This window comes from Emys orbicularis, chromosome 8 (assembly GCF_028017835.1).
Source record: "Emys orbicularis isolate rEmyOrb1 chromosome 8, rEmyOrb1.hap1, whole genome shotgun sequence".
Taxonomy (NCBI): Eukaryota; Metazoa; Chordata; order Testudines; family Emydidae; genus Emys; species Emys orbicularis.
The window spans coordinates 3,447,803-3,474,352 of NC_088690.1; the positions used below are offsets into that span (position 1 = coordinate 3,447,803).

At 57.8% G+C, this 26,550-nt stretch overlaps 1 protein-coding gene across 1 annotated transcript in view; it reads right to left on the reverse strand.

The window, feature by feature from the left end:
- ZSWIM5 (zinc finger SWIM-type containing 5) overlaps positions 1–26,550 on the reverse strand; it is a 158,230-nt gene that overhangs the window by 1,071 nt on the left and 130,609 nt on the right. Inside the window, exons 5-13 of the mRNA XM_065409664.1 lie at positions 19,832–20,011; positions 14,924–15,100; positions 11,944–12,090; positions 11,008–11,145; positions 9,627–9,887; positions 7,783–7,918; positions 6,036–6,193; positions 1,803–1,966; positions 725–806 (exon numbers count right to left, since the gene is read on the reverse strand). Of these exons, the coding sequence (XP_065265736.1) occupies positions 725–806; positions 1,803–1,966; positions 6,036–6,193; positions 7,783–7,918; positions 9,627–9,887; positions 11,008–11,145; positions 11,944–12,090; positions 14,924–15,100; positions 19,832–20,011 (1,443 nt within the window). The remainder of the gene's footprint in view (positions 1–724; positions 807–1,802; positions 1,967–6,035; positions 6,194–7,782; positions 7,919–9,626; positions 9,888–11,007; positions 11,146–11,943; positions 12,091–14,923; positions 15,101–19,831; positions 20,012–26,550) is intronic.

Sequence of the window (26,550 nt, forward strand, 5' to 3'; positions counted from 1 at the left end):
AGCACTGGCTTGGATATACAGGGACAAGCAGAGGCCAGTGCGCCGCAGACAGAGAGATAGCTCCAGAGCTTCAGGCCAATGTTCTGAAGTGAAGCTACGAATCCCCCGTGGTGCAATAGCGCAACCGTGTCCCCATGAACGGGAGTCGGAGCCGGCAAACGCCAGGGCACCGTGGGTTACAAGCTCCCCTCCAGGAGTCCTGTGGTTCCCACCACAGCCCTCCGCTCAAGGGCTGGGAGCTGACAGCTCAGGCTCCAACTGAGGGCTAGATCTGGGGTCAGGAAGGAATTTCCCCCCAGTGCAGATTGGCTGGAAGCTTGGGGGGGAGGGGAGGTTGCATTCCTATGCTGCACGGGGCGTGGGTCACCTGCCAGGGTCATCTGGGCACGTGTCAGCTGCTCAATACCCGGGCACTGCAGGGGCCGCGGGTACTGGTGCCCCCCGGTCTCTGCCTGCGGCACAGTTCGGTCTCAGCACAGGGGCGACTGGGGGACGTTCTCCAGCCTGGGCCATGATCCAATGGTCTCGTCTGGCCTGAAACGCCATGAAATCTACGGATGTCTCATCCCATTGCTCAGGGACTCGGCCGCGGGCTGGACCGAGCGAGCCCCTCCCTGGCCCTTTGCCAATGGGGAAGGGCAGGCACCTGTTAAAGGGACGGGGAGTGGAGCAGAGACCCAGCCCCTCCTGGGGGGCCAGGACAGCAGTGACGAGCGGCACCCACCCACTTCCGTCGCACAGGTGACCAGCCACCGCACCATCTCCCTTCGCCTCCAGTTCAGGGTGGACAGAGTCATCCGCATGACCTAGGAGAGAGAAAACAGTGACCAGCTCTCCTCTTCGTCCCTGCTTTGCCCTCCCCCATGGGGCGCCGCTAACGCCGGCCTCGCTCCCGGCCCCCCCGGCGCAGTTTGCTGAGGGCGCCCCGGCCCAGGCCTGCAGGCGGAACGGCTCCAATGCAGCTCCAGACATGTCTGGGAGCGGAGCCAGGACAGCCCCATGCCCTGGGCCACGGAAAGGCGGCGTCGGAGGGGCTGCGAATCGCCCCAAACCAAACTGCCAATATTTGCCAAGCTTGTCCCGGTTTGACACTATAGAGTTACTGTCACACGGGGACTGGCCCCTTAGTGAGGGGAGCTGGGGCCAGCCCCACCTTGGCCAAGCTTCAATAGCTGCGTCCCTGCCTGAGGCAGGCGGGTCTGACTGGACAGCTGGGCTGGGACGGGAGTTACAGGGAGCCGGCACACTCTGGTGGAAGGCCTTGAACCAGGGTGTGCAAGAAGCCCAGGGCGCTGTACCGGAGCAGGGAAGGCTGCAAGGGGCTGAGAGCAGCCCTCCAAGGGAACCCGCCTGGGGGCTGCAGGGGACAGACTCTCAAAGGCAGCCCAGGAAGGGGCCAGGAACTGAGGAGAAGCCCCCAAAGGGCTGAAGAACTTGGTTTGTTGGGACTTTTCAGTCGGACTGCTGCTGCCCTGAAAGGGGCTGCATTTGTGACTTGGCCAGAGGGCTAAGCCACGTCTCCAGCACTGACCAGCGGGTGGAGAGCTGAGGAAATCCACCACAGGGAAGGAAACTGAGGCAAGGGGCCTGAAGTGCCACACTCGGCCAGCAGGGGACACTGCAGGGCAGGCACCCCTCCAACAGTTCCGTTCAACACACTCCAAACAAGGCCTTCCCCCCAGCCCTTGGCACTGCTGCCCACTTGTCCGGGGAAGGACCCAGCCAGACTGCCTCAGAACTGGGCCGCCCAAAGCAGCGGCTGGGTTAGCCTCCGAAGACGACACTGCGGCCCCCTCCTCTACCTGCAGCCCCAGCTCCAGCGCCACGTTGAGCAGGGTGGTGTCGGGGTTGCTGTCCGCGGGCGTGGCGATCTTAAAGGCGTCCTGGGCCAGCTTGAAGATCAAGGACGAGGAGTGGATGTTCTTCTGGATTGCTTCCAGGACGGTGCGTAACCGCAGCATGTCACCTGCACACACAGGAGGGACAGGTCGGAAAGTCAGTCCCCGCCCCGCCAGGGCCCTGCCCCTCCAGACTCCTTCCAGCCACCCCAGGTTTTCACTTGGGTTTGCATCTTCCCAAGTCTGGAGGCACCTAATTCCCAGTGATTTCCCAGGGGTGAAGATCTGGGCCTGGCTGGGCCCCACACAGCGCAGACTGCCTCTGCGTTTGCAGCCGCACAGGGGTCAGCGCTCTGTGCAGCTCCCGGGCTCTGCGGGGGGCTGAGCGAGTCCTGTCTGACCTGGTCTCTCGCTCAGCCTGCTCGAAGCGGGGCTCAGAGAGCGCACACAAAACCCAGTGCATCATGGACTCTCCTGACAGGGCTTCTCCGAACAGAGCTGGCAAGTGGGATTTCTCCGTGAAAGGCGGCTGGTGAAAACGGTGTCTGCTCGCTCCGCAGGCTGGGGGCAGGGCTTCCTGACACGAGCACCCAGCCAGCTGGGGTGTGACTCTGCCACGCACTAATTGTCTGCACGGACCCCGCCAACGCGCATTAACAGTTTTAATGCACTTGGCTCTACTCCTGTTTCAAAAAGGACAAGATCAAAGCACACTAGCGAACTAGGGATGAGCCTCAGAAGCCGCCCCCTGCCCCCGCCCAGCCTGCTGCCAGTTCAACGTTTGTGCAGACAGGCCCTCGGAGGCCTCACCGCTGACCGGACCAAGGGCAAGTTGTTACTTTTGGCTCCTGTTAGCCCTGTGGGAGTCAGCCCAGCCTAGAGCAATGGACCCCAACCTGTGAGGCGTACCCCCTAGGCATGGCTTGGGCTGGGCTGGAGCGCCACCCAACCCTGCTCCGACCCCAGCCCCAGCTCTGGCTCTGGTTCCGTTCCTGGTTGCAGCCCCAGCTGGCCCTGGGCTCAACCCCCCTGCTCCCAGCCCCGATTGTGGCCCCACTCCCAGCTGGAGCTCTGGCCCCCGCCCCCAGCTCTGGCTCTGCTCCCAGCCCCGGCTCCAGGGGGCGGGAGGGGAGGTGCGGACAGATTCTATTACTGGTAAGTGTGTGTGGGGGGGGGGGAGGGGGGAATTGAAAAAGTTTGGGGACCACTGGCCTAGAGACTGGAGTCTGTTCCGGCTCATAGACTCATAGACTTTAAGGTCAGAAGGGACCATTATGATCATCTAGTCTGACCTCCCACATGATGCAGGCCACAAAAGCTGACCCACCCACTCCTGGAATAATTCTCTCCCTTGACTCAGCTGTTGAAGTCCCCAAATCATGATTTAAAGACTTCAAGTCGCAGAGAATCCTCCAGCAAGCGACCCCTGCCCCATGCTGCGGAGGAAGGCGAAAAACCTCCAGGGCCTCTGCCAATCTACCCTGGAGGAAAATTCCTTCCCGACCCCAAATATGGCGATCAGCAAAACCCCGAGCATGTGGGCAAGATTCTCCAGCCAGACCCTCATTGACCATTGATACTAATTATCAGCGATGGCACGTTATTGACCTATTGACTAAAATCACGTTATCCCATCAAACCATCCCCTCCATAAACTTATCAAGCTTAATCTTAAAGCCAGAGAGGTCTTGCCTCCTCAGCAGAATTGTTCACTACACTCCAATTACTGTCATGGGGAAGGATTCGAATCTAAAAGATCCAGTCTGTGTATTGCAGCGTGTCCACCGATAACTACAGACCTGATACAAAAGAAACGTACTCTGCACCCCGAAAAGATCCCCGAGGGCCGGACCCTTCCAGCCAGTCCCCAGGGCGTCACGGTGTGTACGATTCCATCCCACGTATGATCAGCCATGTCATCTGCCACTTCCTAACGCCACGTCACTTACATTTCATCCCACATTTCTACTCGAAACCTTCCCTAGCCCTTGGCACGCTACGGCTGTTTGGTGGCCACTACCTAATTACAACCTAGCCGACGCATTCACAGACAGGGCAAGTGCATTCGTATTCTGTTTGGCCCAGAAAGCACAGACAGCTCTGGAGAAAACTCCACACATTGATACCACAACTCCAGGTGCACGACACACACGCACCACTGGTAGGAGACCATTCGGGTGAGTTCCCCCCTCATGTGCCGTACAGCCCCCACTCCTCTGCGACACGGGACCCCCCTCTCCAGGATGTTCAGTGAACTCCCTAAGAGCGGAAACATGCTGAGTTTTATCTTCACTGTTCTTGTAGCACATGCTACTTTCCTAGCTATGGTTCCATCCACCCCCACTCAGCTCCAAACCCGATTCTTCACTCCATGTTCTGGGAGCAGAGCTCTCCAAGCTGGACATTTCTACATTTCTTCTTTTCCTAACCACACTCGGCCGAATCTACCCAGCTCACTCCATGTGGTGGGATTTGCCTTCAGTTGGTGGGATTTGCCATCTGGTCTCCCTAGCTCAGCTTCCTACGAGATCACAGGGAGGTGAGAGCAAACCAGAGCCCTGAGAATGGACAAACTGGAAAGAGCAAGAAGGGGCTGGGAAAAGTTCTCATGTTGGCTTGTGACGGAACGGGAGAACGTTCCGGTTCCGAACGGCTGCGAGGGGCTGGGATTTTATGGCTCTGAGTGACACGGTTATCGACACAGCGGAAGCCTGTCAACTGGCTCTGATTTCAAGCCCTCGAAGCACATCATGGCCTGTCACCATCTGCCTGACGTCACCATTTATTTGCTTCCCTGTCCCGCCTGACCTGGGGGGTTATAATAATAATAATAATAATTAATGGAGATATCCCATCTCCTAGAACTGGAAGGGACCTTGAAAGGTCATCGAGTCCAGCCCCCTGCCTTCACTAGCAGGACCAAGTACTGATTTTGCCCCAGATCCCCAAGTGGCCCCCTCAAGGATTGAACTCACAACCCTGGGTTTAGCAGGCCAATGCTCAAACCACTGAGCTATCCCTCCCCCCCCCCAAGGGGGGTTGGTCTGGTTTCCTGTCAAACGAAACTTTCATAAATACCAAGTAAAAAACCCATTTGCCTTCCTGTCTCGTCCGCGCGCCCCGGCTCAATAGATCCCCGGTCAGCGGTTTTACAATTTCTGCAGCTGGGACCCCAGCGACGGGGCGGCAGCACACGCCAGCCCTCGGTGGCTTAGGTACCGTACTAACCTTGTTGAGACCCACACGCTGCTTCCACCTTCCAAAACCTCATGGTGAAAAATCACCCCGACGCTCGCTGTCTGCTTGCGGGAAGCAACGCAAAGAGAATGTACTGAATCCAGAGAGATGGACGCCCTCACTCCCTTCGTGGGGGCCTCAGCGTCCCTGAGGGTCTTGCTTTATATGTTCTGCCTTCCTGGGCTTCCCACTGCAGCCCCCAGCCCCCTTAGAATGGACAGGACACGCAAGCAGAGGCGGTCAGCTGGGAGAACCACGCCCCAGCACGCTCAGCCCCGAGAACAGGAGACAAGGGGCTTGGTTCAAGTCCCGCTGAAGTCAACAAGGATCTTTTGATCCATTTCAGTGGGCACTGGGTCAGGCCCCAGGAGAAACTGGACCCGTCTGCCCCCTGGCACTGAGCAACGCCAACCCCCCCGGCTGCGCACGGCGAGCGCTGGCGCTACCTTGGCCGCGACGGCCAGTGCAGGACGGACTGCCAAATCCAGACAACGCTACCGCTGGGATGCAAACGGCCAGGGCGTCCGGCTGATCAGGAAAAGGATTTGCCCCAAGCAACGCAGGATTTCTAAGATTTTCAGCATCTGAACAGGAGTTCTCCCTCACCTGCCTGCGTTCCTGGACCTGGGGTGAGCCGGGGGGGCAGGGGGGTGTTTCTCACCTTCGAGAGGGTCACACGCCCCATTCCCCTCTCCCTGCCGCACTGGAGGCTACATGGGTGATTCTGTACTGCGCCCGCAGATCCCTACCAGCTCACGGTCCCTCCCACCTGCCTCCCACGGGGGAGTTTGCCGCATGCTCCTGGAGTCTGTTCATCTGACAGAGCCCCCCACTTCCCACATTCCCCTTCCAGCGGGTTCTGCAGTGGAAAACCGCGGGGAACCTGCTGGGGGCGCCGGCTCCGCTGCCCAATCTGACATGAAACCGTCCGCTCAGGTGCAAGACGGGCCCCGCACCCACCTTTAGCTGCCGTCAGCATGGTGGAGGCCAGTTCACACTGCTGCGATTCCAAGTGGCCCAGGGTAAACCACCGGGGGTACCTGCTGGGCACGACCGACACCAGGTGGTGAGGGTGCGTGACATCTCCGGAGGGAGCGGTCGTCTCCAGCACGGGCAGCCTAGGAGAGACAGGAGAATGCCACTCAGAGGGTCCCTGCCAACTCAAAGCCCCGCCCCTTCCTGCGCCGCTAGCCCCCCCCCGGCGATGAGGGGGGCTGATCGCAGGCGGCCTGGTGCACCAGTGGGTTCAGCGAGCTCTTTGAACGCACCAAGCTGCATTCCAGGCGTGCGACGAGTCCCGAGGCTGCACGTGGAACACATGGGCGCAAGGATCAATTTCAAACGGACTTGAAAGGGAGCCGAAAGCTGCCAAGTGATTTATAAACTTGGAAAAGCTCACTTGGGCTCCTTTCATCTTCGGGTAAGTGGAGCTTTCAGGCAAATCATCTGGTTCCTCTTAGAGCGGAGGGCTGGGATCAGAAGTAGCAGCACATTGTTCCAAGGCCCCTGCAGCGGGTTTGGGTTACCTGCTCGCGTGGGAATAGTCCAAAGCCGCAGAGATTCCGGGTGACAGGAAACCACAGGTTCCCCCTCCCGCCCCGGTGCTACTGGGAGCGACTGAGCAGGCAAAGGACGGGACCCCCCCGGCGGCTAAGCTAGAGTTTGCAGTCGCGTCTGCAAGCCGCCATTCGGACTAGACAGTGCAGTGCCAGTAACTCCGTCTCCTGGAGGGCGAAGTTACGCATCAGTAGTTCAGCGGGTTGGAGTCCCGGGGTGGATTCCAGACCAGCCGGGTTACGGAGGCAGGGAGACCAAGCAGAGCGAAAGGCAGAGGATGCGTAAGCAGCGCCCGCCCCTCTTCTGCCAGTGAAAGCTGGGAAGGTCGCAGCCCAGATCGGAGACCCCAGCACGAGGGCGGGGTGTCGGCTGCCAGAAGACAGAGCCCCCCAAACTCAATCACAGGGGAGCCATTTGCCATTGTCGTTCATCCCTCTCTTCACCCGTCTGATGCGAAATTCCAGGGGCTTGTCTAGCTGGGTACCACACCCAGCAGCAACAGCAATTCCAAGGGCCAAACCCACGACTCGAACGAATCCCAGCGCAGACCTGGGCCAGGGGAGGCCGGGGGCCGACAGGCAGAGCAGAGCGCGGGAGCCTGCCCAGCAGGGGGCTGGCCCCTGGAGGATCCGTTCTGCCAGTTGTCCTGCCACCGTCAGTGCAGGGTCGTGCTCTCCCCCAGCTGGGCTTTTCCTGTTCTTGTCTCCTCTCAATCACGCTTCAAAGGAGGAGCTGGATGCAGAGAACAGGGTCTCTGCTCCCAGGCGAGGGGGCCCAGCCGGGCTGGGGTGCAGAGTCTGCCCTGAGATCTCCTCTGCCTTTCACTCTCCTTGTGCCGTGGGAGATGGGGGGAAGGACCCGGCGCGCCGATGGATGCAGCCAGTGCCTGGGTCCTTCCCCAGCACATTGGCCCAGCTCAGCAGATGGGGCGGTTTATATGTGAGGAAATCGTCTGCTGCAGCGTAGGCATTTTCTCGGACGAGCAGAACCTAAGCTTGGCCGTCACAAGCTCCCCCCAGCGGCTCCCAAGCAAACCGACACTGACTAGACTCTGGGGTTGGAGAGGGAGGGGGGGGAAATATCGGGCGCGACGTCGCTGCTCTTGAGATCAGATCGAAACCAACCCCAGGCGGAAGAAACGCCCACAAACCTCATGGCCCGGAGCGCCAGCTTATAGGCCAGGTCTGCGTCGTGAGGCAGCAAGGCGGAGAACAGGTACTTGGCAAAGGTGTGCATGGGAACGCTCTCCCGATGGATCACTTCTCCCAGGCCGCTGAAGGGACCACCTGCACGACAGCAAAGCCGCGTCAGCCACTGCGCCGCTCGGCCAGACAGCTCCCCACCAGCCACGCTGGGGCCAGGGACCAGAGCCGGCTACGGAGAGCCTCTCAGGTCTAAATTCCTCCAGGGCTCGGGGAACGTGCTCAGCGCCGATCTCCACAGTCCCTTGGAGGTGAGCACTCCGGGGTTATCTGAGCAGCAAGAACAAGCCCGCCCCTGGCCCGTTCTCCTAGACTGCGGGGTGCTGCGGTGGCCAGAGGCCCTCGTGCCTGGCAGGAGGAAGTTACCAGTCACGCATCCAGCTAATGGTGCAATCCTGTACAGCCTGGTCCCCAAACTTTTCAGAGTCGTGGCCCCCTTACTCGTCTGCCACCATGCCGGGAGCCAGGGCCGGGAGCGACACAGGCAGGAGTAAGGGGCCCAAGGCTGGGGCTGCAGCTGGGGGTGGGGCCGTGAATGGAGCCACAGCCAGGGCCCGAGGCTGGGGGTGGGAGCAGGGCTGGGAGCAGGGCCAGGAATGGAGGTGGAGCTGGGGCTGGGGCTGGGAGCGAAGCTGGGGGGGGGGGGGGGGGGGAGGGGGGAGGTCACAGCTGGGAATGGAGGCGGAGCCAGGGCTGGGACTGGAGTTGGGGGGTTGCGGCTGGGAGTGGAGGCGGAGCCAGGCTGGGAGTGGGGCCGGGGGTCATGGCCGGGAATGGAGGCAGAGCCAGGGCTGGGACTGGAGTTGGGGGGTTGCGGCTGGGAGTGGAGGCGTAGCCAGGCTGGGAGTGGGGCCGGGGGTCATGGCCGGGAATGGAGGCAAAGCCAGGGCTGGGACTGGAGTTGGGGGGTTGCGGCTGGGAGTGGAGGCGGAGCCAGGCTGGGAGTGGGGCCGGGGGTCATGGCCGGGAATGGAGGCAGAGCCAGGGCTGGGAGTGGAGTTGCGGGGTCACGGCTGGGGGTGGGGCTGGGAATGGAGGTGGAGCCAGGGCTGGAAGCGGGGCTGGGAATGGAGGTGGAGCTGGGGGGTCGCGGCCGGGAATGGAGCTAGGAATGGAGGTGGGGGTGGGGCTGGGGCTGGGAGTTCGCGGCCGGGATTGGAGGTGGAGCCGGGGCTGGAAGCGGGGCTGGGAGCGAAGCCGGGGAGGTCACGGCCAGGAATGGAGGCGGAGCCAGGGCTGGGAGTGGAGCCGCGGGGTCGTGGCCGGGAATGGAGGCGGAGCCGGGGCTGGGAGCGGGGCTGAGGGGCCGGGGCTGGGAGCCAGGGCTGGGAGCCAGGGGGTCGTGGCTGGGGGTGGGGCTGGGAGCGGGGCTGGGGGGCAGCGGCTGGGAGCCAGGAGCAGGGCTGGGTTGCACACACTCCCTCCCCTCCCTGGGGGCTGGCCTGGGCCCCACCCTGGGCCCCACCCTGCCCCCCCAAACGTTCCTCTGTGTCCCTTGGGGGCGTGGCCCACACCACCGCTGCGTAGGGACTGGAGTGACGGACTGCTCAGGCACCGGGCTGGCAGCCTCAGGGTTAATGACCCTGGTAACACGGGCATGGCAGCAAATGACTGGTGCCTTGCCAGAGCCCTGGCCCAGCAAGCACCTGCCGGGGCCCTCCCTGTAACCAGCCTCCCCCAGCTCCTCGGTCCCCTGGGCTCCTGCACCGTGAGCGAGGGGTAATCTCCAAGGCCGGCCTCTCAATGCCACCAGCAGCTGTTCAGTGCAGCCCAGTTCCCCTCCCCCCCTCACCTTCCAGCAGCAAGATACACTGCTTCCGAAGGGCCTGCACCAGCACCGCGTCCAGCTCCAGCTCCTGCAGCCGGGCGCTGATCTGCTCTTCGTTGCGGCACACTTTATCCTGCGCGTACAGCCCCTCGGGCATCACCCGCTGCTGCCCCATCCCCATCAGAGCCACCTCTAAGGCCAGGGACAGGTAGGACTCGCCGCTGTCCTGGCAACCAGTCGCCACGGGCACGTGCTGGTACACCGGTGGCTTGGCGTCGCCGGCATCTAGAGGAGAAGGCAGTCGCTAGGGTGAGAAAGGAGAATGACCTGGGAACGAACCCAGCGTGAAACCCAAGCCCAGCACCACCCTTCCCCGCCCCCAAACCACGGCCAATGGAAGCCAGGGCCACGGTGCTCATTGCTTACGCTGGTTCCGCGGAGATCGAGCAGAACCGAGCGAGCCCGCGTGGGAGGACACTGCCCTGCATTTCTGACCCGGCTGGAGGGAGTGGCTTGGCGGAAAACCCAACCTGACCCTCCCAGTTCTGACTCCAAGTGCCAACGCAACGGGCCGGGCTATGAGCGTCCTCCTCGCTTTTACCAGCCATGGGGAAACAAGCCAAGTTCAACGTGCCATGGGGCAAAGCCACCCAACAGGCAGAACGGCCATGTGTCCCGGGACGACCTCGCACAACTCTGGGCGTGGCTGTTCGGCTGTCGTCCGACTGCCTCAGTCTGCGGCCACCCTGCACCTGGGAGGCGCCACGTCCCCCCTCGCTGCGTTATAGGTTCCCAGATTCCAAGGGCAGGATGGTTGTGCCCATCTTGTCTGACCTCCTGTAGAGCACAGGCCCCCGAATAACCCCTAGGGCAGAGCTTCTAGAGAAACATTCCGTCGGGCTTTAAAAATGGCCAAGAGTCCACCGCAACCCCTGGGGAACTGTTCCGGTGGTTAATGACGCTCACTGTTAAAAAACGAGGCCTTATTTCCAGTCTGAGTTTGTCTCGCTTCAGCTCCCAGCCACTGGATCCTGTTAGACCTTCCTCTGCTAGACTGCAGAGCCCATCATTAGACATTTGTTCCCCATGTAGGTACTTACAGACTGTGATCAACCCACCCCTTAACCTTCTGTTAGGCTAAATAGAGCCTATCGCGATCCCTCCCGGCCCCTTCTCTTCCTCTGCAAGCGGAGAGAGCAGAGCTGGGCGTGAGCGAGACGGAGTGGTGGGGTGAGACAAGGTTGGAGAAGCAGGAGAAGTTTGAGGAGGGACACAGAGAGAGACACTATACGAACGGAAGCGTAAGGGGTAGGGGAGCCGTTAGCTGTGTCTTGGGGTCAGCAGCCCACAGGCTGGAGCCCTGGAAGTTTAACTCACTGGTCGGGACAGGGAATGACTCAGATACCTGAAATTTCAAGGCAATTTTCCTCTTCTAATCTACAAGCCTCCGTCAAGGTGAGGAACAAGCAGCCAACGGGGTTCAGAGGGTGCCCGACCCAGCCCTCCAGGTTTGTGATGGTGGTGGCTCCCCTCTGCAGTAATTCTGGGGACGGGACAGAAGCAGAGCGTTAGATACAGAAACGCTGAGTCGAAGGCCTGAAGCCGCGGCGGCAGGTCACTCAGGTCCCGCTCAGGTTGGGAAGAACGAACGGCGGGAAGGCCCGGGGAAACGGCGCGAGCGTGCTCCAGCCACGGTTCTCAACGCCCGGGCCCCGAGATCTCCCTGACACGGCTCAGGAAGGCAGCCAGCTGGTCCCTGGTAGAGAAACACGGAAGGGTCGCTGCTATAACCAGCTCGTTCAGTTATTTTACAAACGCTGGGGGCTGCTCTCCTGAGCAGTGACCCACCGTTACTAGTCACCGGCAGGACTCGGCTCAGCGCGAGGGGAAGCGGGATCGCTGTGCTGCTCCCATCGGTGCAGCACGTGACTCGGGAACGGCAGCAGGAATGTCTCTGGGAGGCACAGGCCTGTCTACCAACGCTTTCAGGTCGGTCTTTCACCCCCTCCCGGACATGCCGCTCAAGGCCAGGCCACGGCAATCCAAGCTATCCAATATCAAAGGCTATTTGGGCATTTTTCAGATCTGAAAACCTGGCGTCAAACGCTGCTGGGATCAGACAGACACACCGGGCGAGCGTTCTGGTGGGCAGTGGTCTGCATCAAACGCCCTGCAGCACTGGCAGTGCCCAGCAGAAAACAGATCGGCTCCGGGGCATCCATGCGCTCGGCATTCAGCAGCATCTGAGTGAAGCTGGGCCATTGTCATTTGCCCCCAGTATACTGGCCAAGAAAGTGGTTGATTCCAGGGTTGGGTCTACAAGTCTGGGAACAGCCCATACCTTTCTTCTGGTGTTTGTAAATTTCCAGCTGCCTTTGTTGCTGCAGTCTCAGTGTATTGATTATGGCAACAGTCAGTCGGAGCGCTTCTTTGGGGTACCCATGGGAACGCAGGGCATCAACCCGCGCACACGCTGTAGGGACGTGCTCTGCAAAACAAGGTTAAATGCAGCGTGCCCGTGAGCCTGAAGAGCACAGAGATTCACGGCTCTGCTGCGGGAAGGAAAAGCACCCGGCACGGTCAGCTTGCTTCTGAAGAGCTTCTCCCTGGAAGTCCAGCCCCTGTTCTCTGCCTTAGCGTCAGCAGCCCCTCTACCGCTCCGTACGGGGATGCTTGCCAAGAATATTAATGGAGTTCCGGCCACATTCTAGGAAAAGCAGCTATAAATAACCAGCCCCTGCCCTGGATGGTACGCCAGGAAACGAACTCTGCTTTATCTAATCTAGGAGGCACCGTTGTATCTAAGTGCCAAGCCAACAGTGAGGGTTTGCATTACATTTATCCACAAAGGGATTCTGCTTTTCACCATTCCTAGGTGCAGTCCTCCCCGCCGAGATCGCTCTTCTCCTCCCCTCCCACAGTTCTTCAGCTTTCCTAACTTCTGCACACAGGCACGTGCTTTGCATCGTGACTTTCGATCCGGGCTTCTAAACTGCCTCCCGGATGCCTCGCTGGAACCAGTGGTAACGATTGTGTATTTTCTTGTTCTCTTTCCCGGTGGTTTATTATTAGGAACAGTTGCATGAAAAACAGAATCATGGTTGCTTAGAAATTCATCTGCTCCCGCTGCTTATTCCCCACCTGAAGTCAGGAGCTACTGCGGAGAGGATTATGACTCTGAGTGAGAAATTAGCAGCAGCAGATGATGTGCCATGCTGTACGGTGAGGAACTAAGATCTTGTCTTCCTGCAAATGTCCCTAGCAAGAAAATAAATGGGAAATGAAGAAGATCTAAAATTGTGGACGCAGGATCGTCCGTTTCCATGAAACATCAGAGGGTCTTTGCACAAAAATCTCTCTCTAAATCCCAATCTGGTTTATATGTTACACCGAGCACACCCCCCCCCCCCCCTCATGTGGAAATAGGTGAAAAACAGCAGGGTTTGCAGAAGAATTTCTTACTGGCTTCCTCTACTGTTTATTTGCTAAATGGGTGAAATATTTGCCTTCTCTCTGAATTCATCATTAAAATGTTGCTGACAAATCAGATGCTTTCCGTGGCGTTGTGAAACCCTCCAGAAAGAGGCTGTGAGAATATAAAATGGAAAATCAAGGCAACAGGGCTATTAAAAAAATAATCGGGACAAGAATGTGCTTCGTTAAGTCCTTTTACTAGACTAGGGTGAAGCAAGAGGGATCCATTATCAAATCTCTGATAGTCAAGGTCTCGAGGAACTGTGATCCTCTTAGTCCAGCGCTCTGTCTCTAAGAATAGCGGGGCTCCCCTGCTTCCGAGCAGGGTGCAAAGAGCCCTGCTGTGAGACAGTTATGGAAAAAACTCCCCACTCTGGCAGTTCATGGCTAGTTTATGCTCCAAAGCCTACATGGCTGTAGAGCCTTTTTACCCTCTCTAACCGGGAATGTTCGGATGATCTTTATAAACACCGATGTACGTATTTATTAATTATGGAGCTCTTGGCCTCGCTGGTAGCCTTGCGGCAGTGAGTTCCACAGGTTAACTATGTGGGTTGTCTTTAAACGTTTTCACTTATGTCTTGGGCCTGTTTCATTTCCTTGTTCTTGTGATATGGGATAGGGCAAACAGGGAGCCTGATTTGCCTTCTCTATCCCAGCCACGGTTTTATATAGCGCTGCCTTTTCCCCCTTACTCATCTCTCTACACTACACAGTCCTCAGTTTTTCAGTCTCTCGCTGCACACAAAAGTCTTTTCAGGGCTCTGATCATTTCTGTCACCCATCTCTGCCCTCCCCTCCCCCTTCCTGCACTCAGGTTTGAGATCGACTGACCCGAACCAGACACAATATTCAAGGTGACGAGCTGGTGATTTCAGATCTGCTGTAGGTCACAAGCACCCGCATTTAACAAAACCACCTGGTTGCTATGGTCACAGAGCCCCACATGCCTGCGAGGGAGAACAACAATTGACACCCAAAGTAGAGGTGATGAAAAACTGTCCTAAGCCCGGCGATGGGGTCGACTCTGCCCCGGGGGAGCCCTGCTGACGGAGGATCTCACCACCACAACTCTGCCCTGGACGCTCCCTGGAGGCCAGGGCATGGACAGTCACGCAGAATTTGGGCTGCAGGAGCTGGGAGGAATGTCGGGAAGTTCAACGGGGGGGAGGGACCCAGGGCAGCCGGGCTCACAGTCTGGGGTGATCTGTCCAGCAACAAACTAAAACAAACGCACGCCACCGAAAGCGTGTGCCGTTTGCTGCCACGTGCCAGAGGCATGGCCCGTCCTGGCGGTATTCTCTACGCTATCCTCGCTGCTTAGCCAACGTTGAGACCCTTTCAACACCCTGCGGTGGAATCCGGGCTCCAGTGAAGTCAATGGGAGTTTTGATATTAACATTAATGTGGCCATGTCCAAGCGTACAAGCATGCTAGCTAGCAGGCCAGCTCCTCATCACACCCGCCTGGCGGCAGCTGCACTGACCAGAGATGCTGAGGCTAACGGAGCTCACCCAGGCCAGAACCGGTGAGGTTTGGGAAAAGGATGTTTCTAGCTAAGTGGCAGAGATCAGATCTGGCCAGTGTCTCACCGCGCTGGGGGCCAGGCAAGTCCGTTCTCTCTCCGTTCTCTCGTTGCTGTGCCCGAGGGAACGAACCAGCCTGGCTTCCCTGGCAGTGGCTTTCAGGGAGTGGTGTAAGTCCAGGTGCCCAGATGCCAGGGGATGGGCCCCGCACAGACAGCACCTGGCCCCATCCCTTGGAGCAGGGCCCTTCGGGTCCCCATGCTCGGGGCGACTGCAGAGGCATTACACTCAGGGCGCGGGAGGCTCGAAGGGGGGGGTTACCTAGCCACAGCGGCTGTCCTTGCGCATTGAAGAGGAGGCTCTCGCCGTCCCGCTGGTACGAAGGGGACACGTAGAAATCGCTGCTGATTATCCGCTGCAAGTGGCTGTCCTGCCAGTGCAGGTCGCAGCCCTCGATGGCGCGGGTGAACACCGTCCGTCTCGGCCGTGCCAGGGAGTCTGCAAAGAAAAGAGCTCTCAGTGTCTCTGCTCAGCGGCTGGGTCAACGCCCACCCCGGCTAACGAACCTTCGCCGCCCCGGCGCTCAGCTCCGCTCGGCTCTGTGCAGAAACGGCCCAATCTCCTCTCGGCAAGAGCTCGGCCGCACTTCGGCCACAGAGCAGACGACAGGCTCCACAGGGAATGGGGGCAGACCCGCTTCCTGAGCCACATGCCACGTCACTCGAGGAGACGCCGGCAGCGGGCCAGCCCAGGAGCGGCCAAAGCCCATTCGGAAGGTCTGTGGCAGCTCCTTGGCTTCTGCCCCAGAATGCAGCCCCCTTCATCCTTAATACAGATGGAAGCTACCGGGCCTAGCACGTCAACCACTCCTTTTAGCCAAGCTGAAGGCTGCTTGGATCAAGCCAGCACCTCCTATTGTAGAACCTAACCCACTACAAAGCCTCCCCCGGAAGTCACAAGCTCTGGGCCGTGCTGCTATCTGCAGTGGAGCGCAATGGTCTGATCACGAGCCTGAAAACAAGAATGTCTGAGTCTGAATCCCAGTCCTGACACTAAGAACATAAGAACGGCCACACTGGATCAGACCAAAGGCCCATCTAGCCCAGTCTCCTGTCTTCTGACAGTGGCCAACACCAGGTGCCCCAGAGGGAATGAACAGAACAGGGAATCATCAAGTGATCCAGCCCCTGTCGCTCATTCCCAGCTTCTGGCAAACAGAGGCTAGGGACACCATCCCTGCCCATCCTGGCTAATAGCCACTGATGGGCCTATCCTCCATCAATTTATCTAGTTCTTTTTTAAACCCTGTTATAGTCTTATATAGTCTCAGTTATAGACACTGACTTTCCATGGACTTGGGCAGGTCCCTCCCTGCCTCAACTTCCACCTCTGTGAAATGGGGAGTATGCGACTTACCCACCTCACAGGGTGGCTGCCAGCAGTCGTGTTTTGAAACCGCACCAAAGATGAAAATCACCCGGTAAAAGCTGCTCTTGTGCAGATCCGGGGGAGCCCTCGGGCTCCAGAGAAGCTGCCAGCACAGCCTTTACGCTGCACGTCTGGAGCGCGCCTGTGCTAGGTCATTCTGTCATTAAAGTTACAGGCCAATACCCCTTGCCACGTTAATCAAGTGCCATACCAGTGTCAGCTGACCCAGACCGAGGGGGTCAGTGTTTATCGCCTGTAGAACAGAAAGGAACGGTCCATGTTCTAAGCTCATGTTCCAGTGTCAAGTCAAAAGACTGACAAGACCTGTCTATTTCGGTGATCACCGTAACCCGGAACGGAGATCTGTTTCGCCACAGGACAGGAGTGACGCTGGGGACCAATCCAAGCACAGGTAGGCAGCTGTTCCCTGATGAAGGGGGTATTTTGGCAGGCCTGGCTGTTCCATGCTTAAATTTCTGTCATGCTACGTCCCTTCTTGGCCAGGGTTGCTGGGGGTCAGAGGAGGAATGCCTGGGAACTACCGGCCCCGGGGAGAAACGGCAGGGTCGGCTCAGCACTGCGCGGCACTGCTCCAACGCTGGGCAGCTTACGGCAGGCTAGAGAAACAGACCGAACGTGCTTCAATCAGAAAACAAAGGCAACTCGCGCTCAGATCGACTTCTGACGTGGACTGGGCAGAGCTGGAAAATAAACACATGTTCATTCCCAGAGAGCCAGAGCGAGTCTAGGCTGCAGAATTGCGTTCGGGGGAATATTTCAGGCATCAGTTTAGGTTACAAACACATTATCTTACGGGAATAAAAACACTAAAGCCTCATGGCAACCACTGGGCTTCTTGGAATTTCCATCTTCCAGGTGTTTTACACACATGCGCCTCCGAACCCTGCTGGGAGGTAGGTCTGCGATCTACAGGAGCTCAGACAAAAAGATCCCAACGGTCCCTCCCTTCTGGCCTTGGAATCTATCAGCCCTATTTTAACGTTGGGGAAACCGCGGGCCACATTTTGGAAGGTATTTGGGTGCCTAAAGATGCAGACACTTCGCTGCTTTCGACACCCCACTGGGTACCCATCTGCAGCTTGTGATACCTTTCAAAATCTGTTCCAGCGAGCTCGCAGGACTCGCCCAGGTCACCCAGAGACACCAGCAGAGCTGGGAACCACGCGCAGGAGTCCCAACTCCCAGGCCTGTGCTCAGATCAGGAGGCCAGGCTGCTCCCCAGCGTAACGCCAAGTCTCACTAAGCCCGTTTTAGATTCAGATGGTCCTTGACAAAGCGCATTTAAGACGCGAAGGTCTAGCAAGTTGAGAGCGCATCTGGTTCTGAGCTTAGCTGCAACGGGCTGGTGGGGCGTCAGCACCCAGCTCGCCTGCACCACGGCTGGTGTGTCTGCTGGGGGACTGCACGATTAGTGGGGGAGGCTTAAAACTCTAATTACACCCAGAAGAGTGAAGCTTACTTCGCAATATCGCTGCTTCCCTCCCCCCTTTCCATACCGCTGCATCAAATACACGGAGACCAACTCTAATGCAGCAGATGCAGACATCGCCAGAGCAGCATGTTTCAATTAAGGTCTATTTTGAGCAAAGAAAAAAAAAGGTGCTTACAATTAAAGGGATCGAGTGCTTTGCCAGGGTTTGAGAAAATCTTTTAGTGCTAATGAACATTCCACAAACAAGTTGCTTGATTCATGCTCTGCACTCAGTAGCCCCGGTTAATAACTTATCTACTGAAACGCACAAGCTAAAATCTAAATATAAGAGCATTAAGGGAGATTAAACAACCAGTTAAAAAAATGGTGACTGGCAAGGTCTCTACGACATCAGCTAATTCCTCCCACTTGTGGAAATATTACATCAAGGATTTCACAGCTCAACTTCACTTCAATTCACACAGGACTGGATTTCTGTCTTGCTTTTTCAACTGCCCACTTGGATCGAAATTCACAGAGCGCTGGCGGCATTAAAGGGACGCTGTCAAGGAGTTTAGGTCCAATCGTTAGGCTGTTTCACAACCAGGTAGAACAGAACAGAACCTTTTCATGAACATTTAAAATTAATGCCAGTGAAGACAATATTTTCGATTGAAAATTCCCGCAGCAGCTTCCTACTTGGGCATGGGAACCAGCTGTGAAACTGACCAGAAACACGTGAAACTGAGCAGCCTAGTTTCGGGGTCTGAGCGCAGAGCAGGAAGCAAAATGACCCTCTTCCGAGTTGAATTCAAGGTTTATGTTGCAGTCTGCATCCAACTGAGTGTGTATCCGGGGCAGCATCCAGACCAGGCACTGGACTCCTGTGCCCTCCGCCCGCAGCTGGGAGAACTCTCTCCTCTCGGACGTTTGTTCGGGGAGGAGATTTTAAAACGCGTTTGCCACTGGCCTAACTCCACTCCTAATGAAGTCAATGGTAAAACGCCCACTGACTTCAGTGGAAGCGGAGTTGAGCTAATGATGAGTTCTCAAAAAATCCCACTTGTACTTTAAAGCAGGGGTCTCAAACTCAAATGACCACGAGGGCCACATGAGGACTTGTACATTGGCCCGAGGGCCGCATTTACTGACACCTTCCCCCCGCCGCCCTCGGCCCCGCCCCCACTCTACCCCTTCCCTGAGGCCCCGCCCCTGCCCCGCCTCTTCCCACCCCTTCCCTGCCCCCATTCCAACCCCTTCCCTGAAATCCCCACCCCAACACCGCCCCCTCTCTGCCCCCAGGGGGTGCAGGAGGGGTGTGGGGTGTGGCGGGGGCTCAGGGCAGGGAGTTGGGGTGTGGGGTGCAGGAGGGGTGAGGGGTGTGGCAGGGGTTCAGGGTGCAGGGTGCAGCAGGGGGCTCAGGGCAGGGGGTTGGGGTGCGGCGGGGGTTCAGGGCAGGGGTTCAGGGTGCAGTAGGGGGCTCAGGGCAGGGGGTTGGGGTGCAGGGTGCAGCGGGGGGTTCAGGGCAGGGGGTCAGGGTGCAGCAGGAGGGTCAGAGTGCAGGGGGTTGGGGTGCAGGAGGGGTGCAGCAGGGGGCTCAGGGCAGGGGGTCAGGGTGCGGGGTGCAGCAGGGGGTTCAGGGCAGGGGGTCGGGGTACAGCAGGGGTGCGGGGTGCGGCGGGGGTTGGGGTGCAGGAGGGGTGCGGCAGGGGGCTCAGGGCAGGGGGTCAGGATGCGGGGTGCAGCAGGGGGCTCAGGGCAGGAGGTCGGGGTGCAGGAGGGGTGCATGGTGCAGCAGGGGGTCAGGGTGCAGGAGGGGTTTGGCGGGGGCTCAGGGCAGGGGGTTCAGCTGCAGGAGGGGTTCGGGGGGTGGACTCCGGCCCGACGCGCACCGGGGGCAGGGCAAGCTCCCTGCCTGCCTGCCCGCCCTGCCCCCGCGCCGCTCCGGGAAGCGGATGGAACCTGGGGGAGGAGGGGCGCAGGGGTGTGTGTGGCTGTTGCTTCAGGCACCGCCCCCAGCAGCTCCCATTGGCTGGGAACGGGGAACCGCAGAAAAACCCCCGCGGGCTGCGTGTTTGAGACCCCTGCTTTAAAGCACGTTTGACTTTTTCCATTCCCATTCTAGCGCAGCGATCACGCTGTATGTACTCAGCCTGTCCGGCTGTTTTTGGTACAGTGCATTGATACAGGCGAAAAACAATTTAACACAGGACACGGGATTTTCTGTAGTGAGATTTTTATCTTGCCTGTATCTGTTACATTGACACCCAGCTGATGCCAACTACAGGTGAATCAAGGGAAAAACATCTGGTGAGATCCTGCTGGAGACGGCTCCGTGAAGCCCTCCCAGCCAGGCAGTCCCGACTCACCTTGGCTGTGATTTGAGCTCTGCGTCAGTGCGTCGGTGATGTTGGGAAGCTCGTTGCCGTAACTGCCGTCCTCCAGCGGGCACACGTCCATGTCGCCCCACTTCCGGAGCTGCCGGAGCCAGCAGGATTTCTCTTCGAGCTTGCAGTGCGGATTTAACACGACACACACCCACAGGGCCCCTACGGGGAAGAGAAAACGACACACAAACCCACACGCGCATGGAAAAACGATTCAGCGTGATCTGGCTTCAGCTAGCCGGCTTAGCTAACACCTCCAGCCTCCTGCCTGCAGTGAAAACTGGGAACATTTCTAAAGCATCAACAGCCCATTGCAGGGAGATCTACAGAGCCCAGGAGGCAGATTTAGAAGCTTAAAAAAATGCAAGTAAAATTCCTCCATAATGAAGCTAAATTATAACCTCAAGAGGTGGGGGAGCCTGTCTGTTCGTTCGACAGGACTTCTGTCTGCCAGGACAAATCTACTGTTTGAACTACACATCAAAGCAAGCTCCAAACCACCCTGGCAAGCTGGAGAGTCTGCCTCTCCACAGAGCCACTGGATTCTGACCCTGCACACGTTCCCACTGGTTTAAAGCTGGAGCCGGATTTCAGCTGCCACTGTTCTTGGGGCCATTTGCATTCGACTATTCAAAAAGAAGATTTGATTTATTTTTGTATTAATCCCCCAATGTCCCCAGGCCTCAGCAGAGACACGTGGAGTTTGTGTCCTGGAGGCAAATTGCTCCGAGGCTGTGACACTCGGAGAGCTCACAGGCCGGCCAGGAGCCCACTCGCCCCGGCACGAGGGTGGTGATGGTAGCGATACAGGCCGGTGGCGCTCTTCCCGGGGTCACTATCGAACGATGCCCCAGCCCGGCACTAGGAGGCGCTGTGCTGCTGCAGATGCTGTCTTTTAGAGGAGATGCAAAACCAAAGTTGTAAGCGTTTGTGACCATTAAGATCCAGTGACTTTTTTCATTAGACCAGGGCTGTTAGCCCTGGCTCCTAGCAGAGCCAAACGTTGCTCTTGGTACACACTTGCACCCCCACTGACTGGAATGGTATCGCAGGGGTATAAATGAGGGCAACACCCTGCTGTCTACCCCACCTGGGGTAATTACACTCCTACACACATCTCCCCTGCAGACTCAACCGGATACAGTATTTTTCATCCCTTCCTGGCCTACCCAGTGGTGCAGCGTTGTTGTGCACTGCAAAACAGCTGCTATGTTCTACCCCAGAGGAGACTGCATCACACAGATGCTTCTATTGACGTGTCAGGCCGAGGAGGCCAAAGTGCCGCACGTGGTCTGTATGGCAGTTCTGGGTGGAAAATGTTGGTATTAATGCAAGGAGTTAGCACTGATCTCAGCGTAATCCAGCAGGCCTGGAGCTATCTCAGCCGTGGGCGCTCCCAGCTGCCTCAGACACTCCAACGTGTGGAACGCATGCAAGTCACGTTAGTCACATGGGTCCCGGCTGCAGCCTCACCACTTCCCCTCAGGCTCTCTGGAGCATCTTCTCCTGGGTCCTGTCTGACTTCGGTGTCGGTATCACATTGGCAGCCCACCAGCCAGCAGTCAGCATCCAAGAGCTGTGCCGCTCGCAGATCACAGCCCCTCTGCTGCAAGCCAGACAGATCCCCTTTCTTCAGCCGCACTCCTCCCCCAAGTATTAATTAGAGACTCACAGCCCAGCTGCTGTCTTGAGGTGACTGAGCTTGGGCAAGACACGAACTGGAGTGGAGAGAGATGAATGCAGATGTTGACACTTTGCCCTCTCGGCCACGCTCGAGTGCAGAAGCGTTTTAACATCTGTGGCCCGGGTTGAGGGGGCTGTGTCTTGCCTGGCCCTGGGGGAAGGACTCAGAGAGAGGTCTCTCCAGTCTCTTAACCAGCACGACGCTCCTACAAACAGTGCCCGGTTCGGACAGTACGGTAACATAAGGCAGCACCATCACTCTGGTTTGGCTAGGTGGCTTGCTGCGGGAGAACCAATCTGCCCTTCCTCCGTTCCCAGCATGCCTCCTGCTACCATGCGCAAAGGTGAATGTTTCACAAACCACCTCCTGGTTTGTGAGTGCTCAGGCCATCAGAGGGCCCTTCTGAAGCAACAGCTGGGTCCTCTAGACAACCACTGACCAGGCTTCAGGACCGGCTCTCACTCAGCCTCTGCAACACGCGCAGAAACCACCTCAACAGGCACCGGACTCAACAGAGCCACTGGTGTCTCAGCTGAGACGGCGAACGCCGACGCTGAGCAATGCCGATTGCGGGGGGGTGGGAGGGGTGCTGCTGCTGCTGGTTACGCGGACGCTGGCCTGCCAGGTCCGGCCTGTGAGAACTGATTCAAGAACAGCTCGACACCATGGCTCGGGATGGAGTTTGCACTTGACGGCTGTCCTAAGGGGAAGGAGCCGTGTCTCCAAGCTACGCATCTCTTGAAGAATAAACTGGAACTAGGTCTCGGGCTGGAAACGTTGGTAACTCAGCTGGCCTGCAAACGGGCCAGGACATAACGTACCTTTCGCTTCCCCCACAACTGGCTGTAGTATACAGACCCTGGAGCCTCAAGCAGTCACCTTTCCAGCTCCAGGGAGGCTCAGAACTAGTTCAAGGCTCGAGGGCCAATCCTCGTTTTTCTCTCAGTTCTGACTCTCAGCAGCCGCCGATTCATTTCGGTAGCAGTTTAGCCTGATTATGGACTGCAGGATTGGGCCCATCGGCAAGGTCCCAGCTCTCCCTCTTAAGACGTTCACAGCCCAGAAATGCTGCACAAACCTTGCAGATCTACTGGACAGTCCCTTTTACTGCCATTCCCTCATTCCCAGCCCATGGCCAGGGCTGGCTTCCGACTCGCAGAAGCGCGCGAACAGGGGCTGGACCCTGGGCAGCAAAGAGCGTGCTGCTTCCCTCCCTCCTAGCCAAGAACTGTTCTCAGCCTCACGCCCACAACTGGCCACCGGCTCACCCCCCAAAGCGACCGTCCGCGGCAGGGCACAAACCAAGAGTCCGTAAAGAACGAGGAGCGTCAAAGGGAGGTTTCTGCACGCCGCAGCCCATTCGATTGAGCTCAGAATACCTGGACAAAGCCGATCATCACGATAATGCACAGCTGATGCAAAACGCATGCACAGAAACGTTAACGTGCTGGCTTCCTAATACACCAGACAGGCGGGTGGCGCACGAGAAGTTAGTTCTTGGCTCACAAAAAGGTTTCATTCCATTTTCAATCACTGCCCTGTATTTCCATGTTTTCCATCGCTGGTTCCCGATCCTCCTTTCCTCTGCCAGCGGGTCCGGCGCACCTGCTCAGGCTCTCCGCTCGCGTCGAGCAGCACAGCTCCAGTGAAGCCCACGGGCTACGTCGGTTTATACCAGCTGAGAATCCGGCCTGTTATTCACTAGAAGCGACGTTACGATCGAAAGGGAACCAACGTGCACTGCGGGCTCCCAGATTCAGAGGTAGCACACAGCAAGCCAGCGGCTGAATCTACAGCGGACTAGCTTGCCAGGCAGCAACGTCCCTTGTGCGCTACAGCCCACGCCAAGTTCTGCAGCGCGCGTCGACGTGCTCCCGGGTCAAAGCGTACACGACAGAGCCCTTCCGCGCCGCCTGCCCCCAGCCAGGGCCCGTCCCCGCCGCCAGCCCCCAGCCGGGGCCCGTCCCCGCCGCCTGCCCCCCAGCCGGGGCCCGTCCCCGCCGCCTGCCCCCCAGCCGGGGCCCGTCCCCGCCGCCAGCCCCCCAGCCGGGGCCCGTCCCCGCCGCCAGCCCCCCAGCCGGGGCCCGTCCCCGCCGCCAGCCCCCAGCCGGGGCCCTTCCCCCGCCGCCAGCCCCCAGCCAGGGCCTTTCCCCGCCGCCTGCAACGACAGCGTGAACACGGCTGCTTTTCACCGGGGCGCGTAGCTACACGTACCCTACATGGCGCCATCAACGCAGACAAGGCCTAACTCGCCGTGGAGACAAGCCCCTCATCTCCCTCAAGGATTCCAGGGGGTCCAATGACAAGGCGACGGATGACTGAGGGTTTTTTTAAGCTCCAGCTGGGCTCTCTCTGCCTATTACAGCATCGGGAATAAGGGATCTGCAATCAGAGCACAGCGATTCGGCTGACAACGCTTAAGGCAGCACAGACGCCATCTTGCCCTACTACGGACACCCCGGTCCTGCAGGGCTAACGGGAGCAAACAACTGTGTTTTGTCAGTGAAGTCAACAGCTCCACGCTGCACCGCTCAGCGCTGTGCAAACGTACGGAGAGATGTCCCTCGCCCCAAGGAGCTCCAGCCTTGTATGCACCGACTGACTGGGCCGCTCCGGGCGTCTGGCTGAAAGGCGTGGTGGGCCACGTCACCCGGGGGACTTGGCACCGGGCTGCTTGGCCCACAAGGAGACAGTTCCAAGCCCAAGGGACCAGGAGAAAGGCCCAGAGGTGGGGATCAGGCAGGAGGCTCGGGAACCGCACAGATGGCCAGACGGTTGCCAGTGAGAGCGAGGCAGGCAGCGCAGTTACGCCGGGCGGTGCCAGGGGCACGAAGCTGACGTGGAAGGCGGGAGGAAGCCAATGGCAGGATCGGAGCGGAAATTCTGCCGAGGAAGAAGGTGACATTTTTACAATATTTCTTCGGGATTTCACACCATTTTCAAGGCAGCAAGGCCAGTGATCTGCAGTCGCTGTTCCCAGCGGAGATGCTGCTGTTACCGGGGCATTATTTACATAGCGCTGGAGGTGTGCAGGGGGTTTCACGCAGGCAAAACCCAGCGGTGCCCCTGCTCCAAAGAGCTGGCCGTGGAAACCGAGTGAAGACACAGTCAAACTGCCACTGGGGAAGAGGTGCAGGAGAGACAGGAGGGGCGGCTGCTGCCGCTGGGTACAAACGGAGATGGGGGTCCCTTCCTGCACAGAACACACAGCCCACGTATTTGGTGCCTCAAACTCTTCTGGTTCCCATTAGTGGTCATGGCGTCTCCGCTGCAGGAGTGCCTGCACGTTCAGAATGGGCAGCCCGCGTAGCCTCAGAAAGGCACTGCCGCAACACAATTGGGAAGAGCCATTCCTGGGGGGTTACGAGCTTGGTTTTAAGCAACAGAGGGTCCTGTGGCACCTTTAAGACTAACAGAAGTATTGGGAGCATAAGCTTTCGTGGGTAAGAACCTCACTTCTTGTTTTTTGGCTCCCTTCAAGAGGAAAAAGAGCAAGCTCCGTTCTTTCTTTGGCGTGTCCCTGCTGGGTCGCCGTCCCGTTCAGCTGCATGGCCTGGAGCAGGGCTGGGTTTCCAAAGCTGCCAGTTTAAAGAGTCTGGTCTATTCAAGAGGGTGGGAAGAGTGACGTGATGCAGAGCACAGCTACAGACTTTTACCTCCCCCCCCCCGGCTTACAGAAAGCAGCTGAACTGCACCTTGATCATGGAGGATTCAGGCGCACGGGGATTCAAGAAGAGTCTTAAAGCCCTACGTGGGGTGACCCAGCACAGGAAGACGACACGGAGGACGATTTTAGTCCTGTAAGGGCTGGGTTCAGAGGCGAAGTGCAAGGGCTCGCAAGTTACACACTGGTAACAAGGTACGGGGAATCTCTGCTGATGTAAGTGACACACCATGTGACCTGAAGGGGGGTGTAGCAGATGATACGCAAGGTAAGCCAGTTCCCACCTGCTTTCGCACACCTTCTCCCGGGCCCTGGGCACGTCGCTGACCTAGATTCCCTTGTGCTCTCGACACCTTTGACTTTCACCCCATTAATACACCCGAGGAAAACTCCAAAGGGAAGCTCTCAGCATCTCCGGGTTTAATGCCGAATATGAACTGTTCTCCTGGCTGAGCCGGGGAACGGCCATTCTCACATACCAGCAATAGGGGAATGTTGAGTGCATCTCGCACCAACGTAAACCGAACGCTAAGGAAACAGGCCGCACGTATCGCTGCCCCCCTCCTGAACAACCCAAGTGCAGCCTGAACGCTGAGCAGGCGTATCGGTTCTACGTGGACGGGTTTGGATGATGATGATACGGTTGCTATGGCTTTCGTACATTCCACTGTCCAGAATTCTCTCCCTGGTTTTGTATTGGCATGAGAATCAGTTATAGCATCCGATGGCAAATGGGGGCTACAAAGTAACAGTCAGGGAAAGATGCAGGAAATCTCCATGAACGGATGATACTGGAGGTTGGAATTGTTCTAAATATAGTCAACATTTTTATGTAGAAATGACAGCACTGAAATGAGCCTGTGTGTGACCCACCACCACTTGTCAGCTTATCCTGGCAAAACTTTAGGTCCTGGGGAACCAGGGGAAACCCCTGGGGTTTTAATTTTAAAAGTAGCCTGCCTGAGACATGAATGAGAGAGGGGGCAGAAGCGTGACTCCTCCAGATAAACAGAACAGAGGCAACGGAATTGAAAGGATCATTTGAAACATTTCTTCTGCTAAAAGGTCCCTGAAAAGATTCCAAAGAATATTCACTGGTTTTCTGATCAGACTGTCCCAATGTTGGAAACTAAATCAACCGCTAAAGGGTGAAACAAAGAGATTTTAGACCTTTAATGGAAAACTGCAATGCAACTTAACTGTGAAGTCGCTCCCGACTACACAGTCATGTTGTTACTAGCGCTATTCTCTTCTCTATGCAGACAGACACAGGAAAAGGAAAAGGAATGTGGAACGGTGCATTTAACTGCGGCTGAAAAGTAAATGCTCTGTACACTCTAAGTGGCCTAGGAG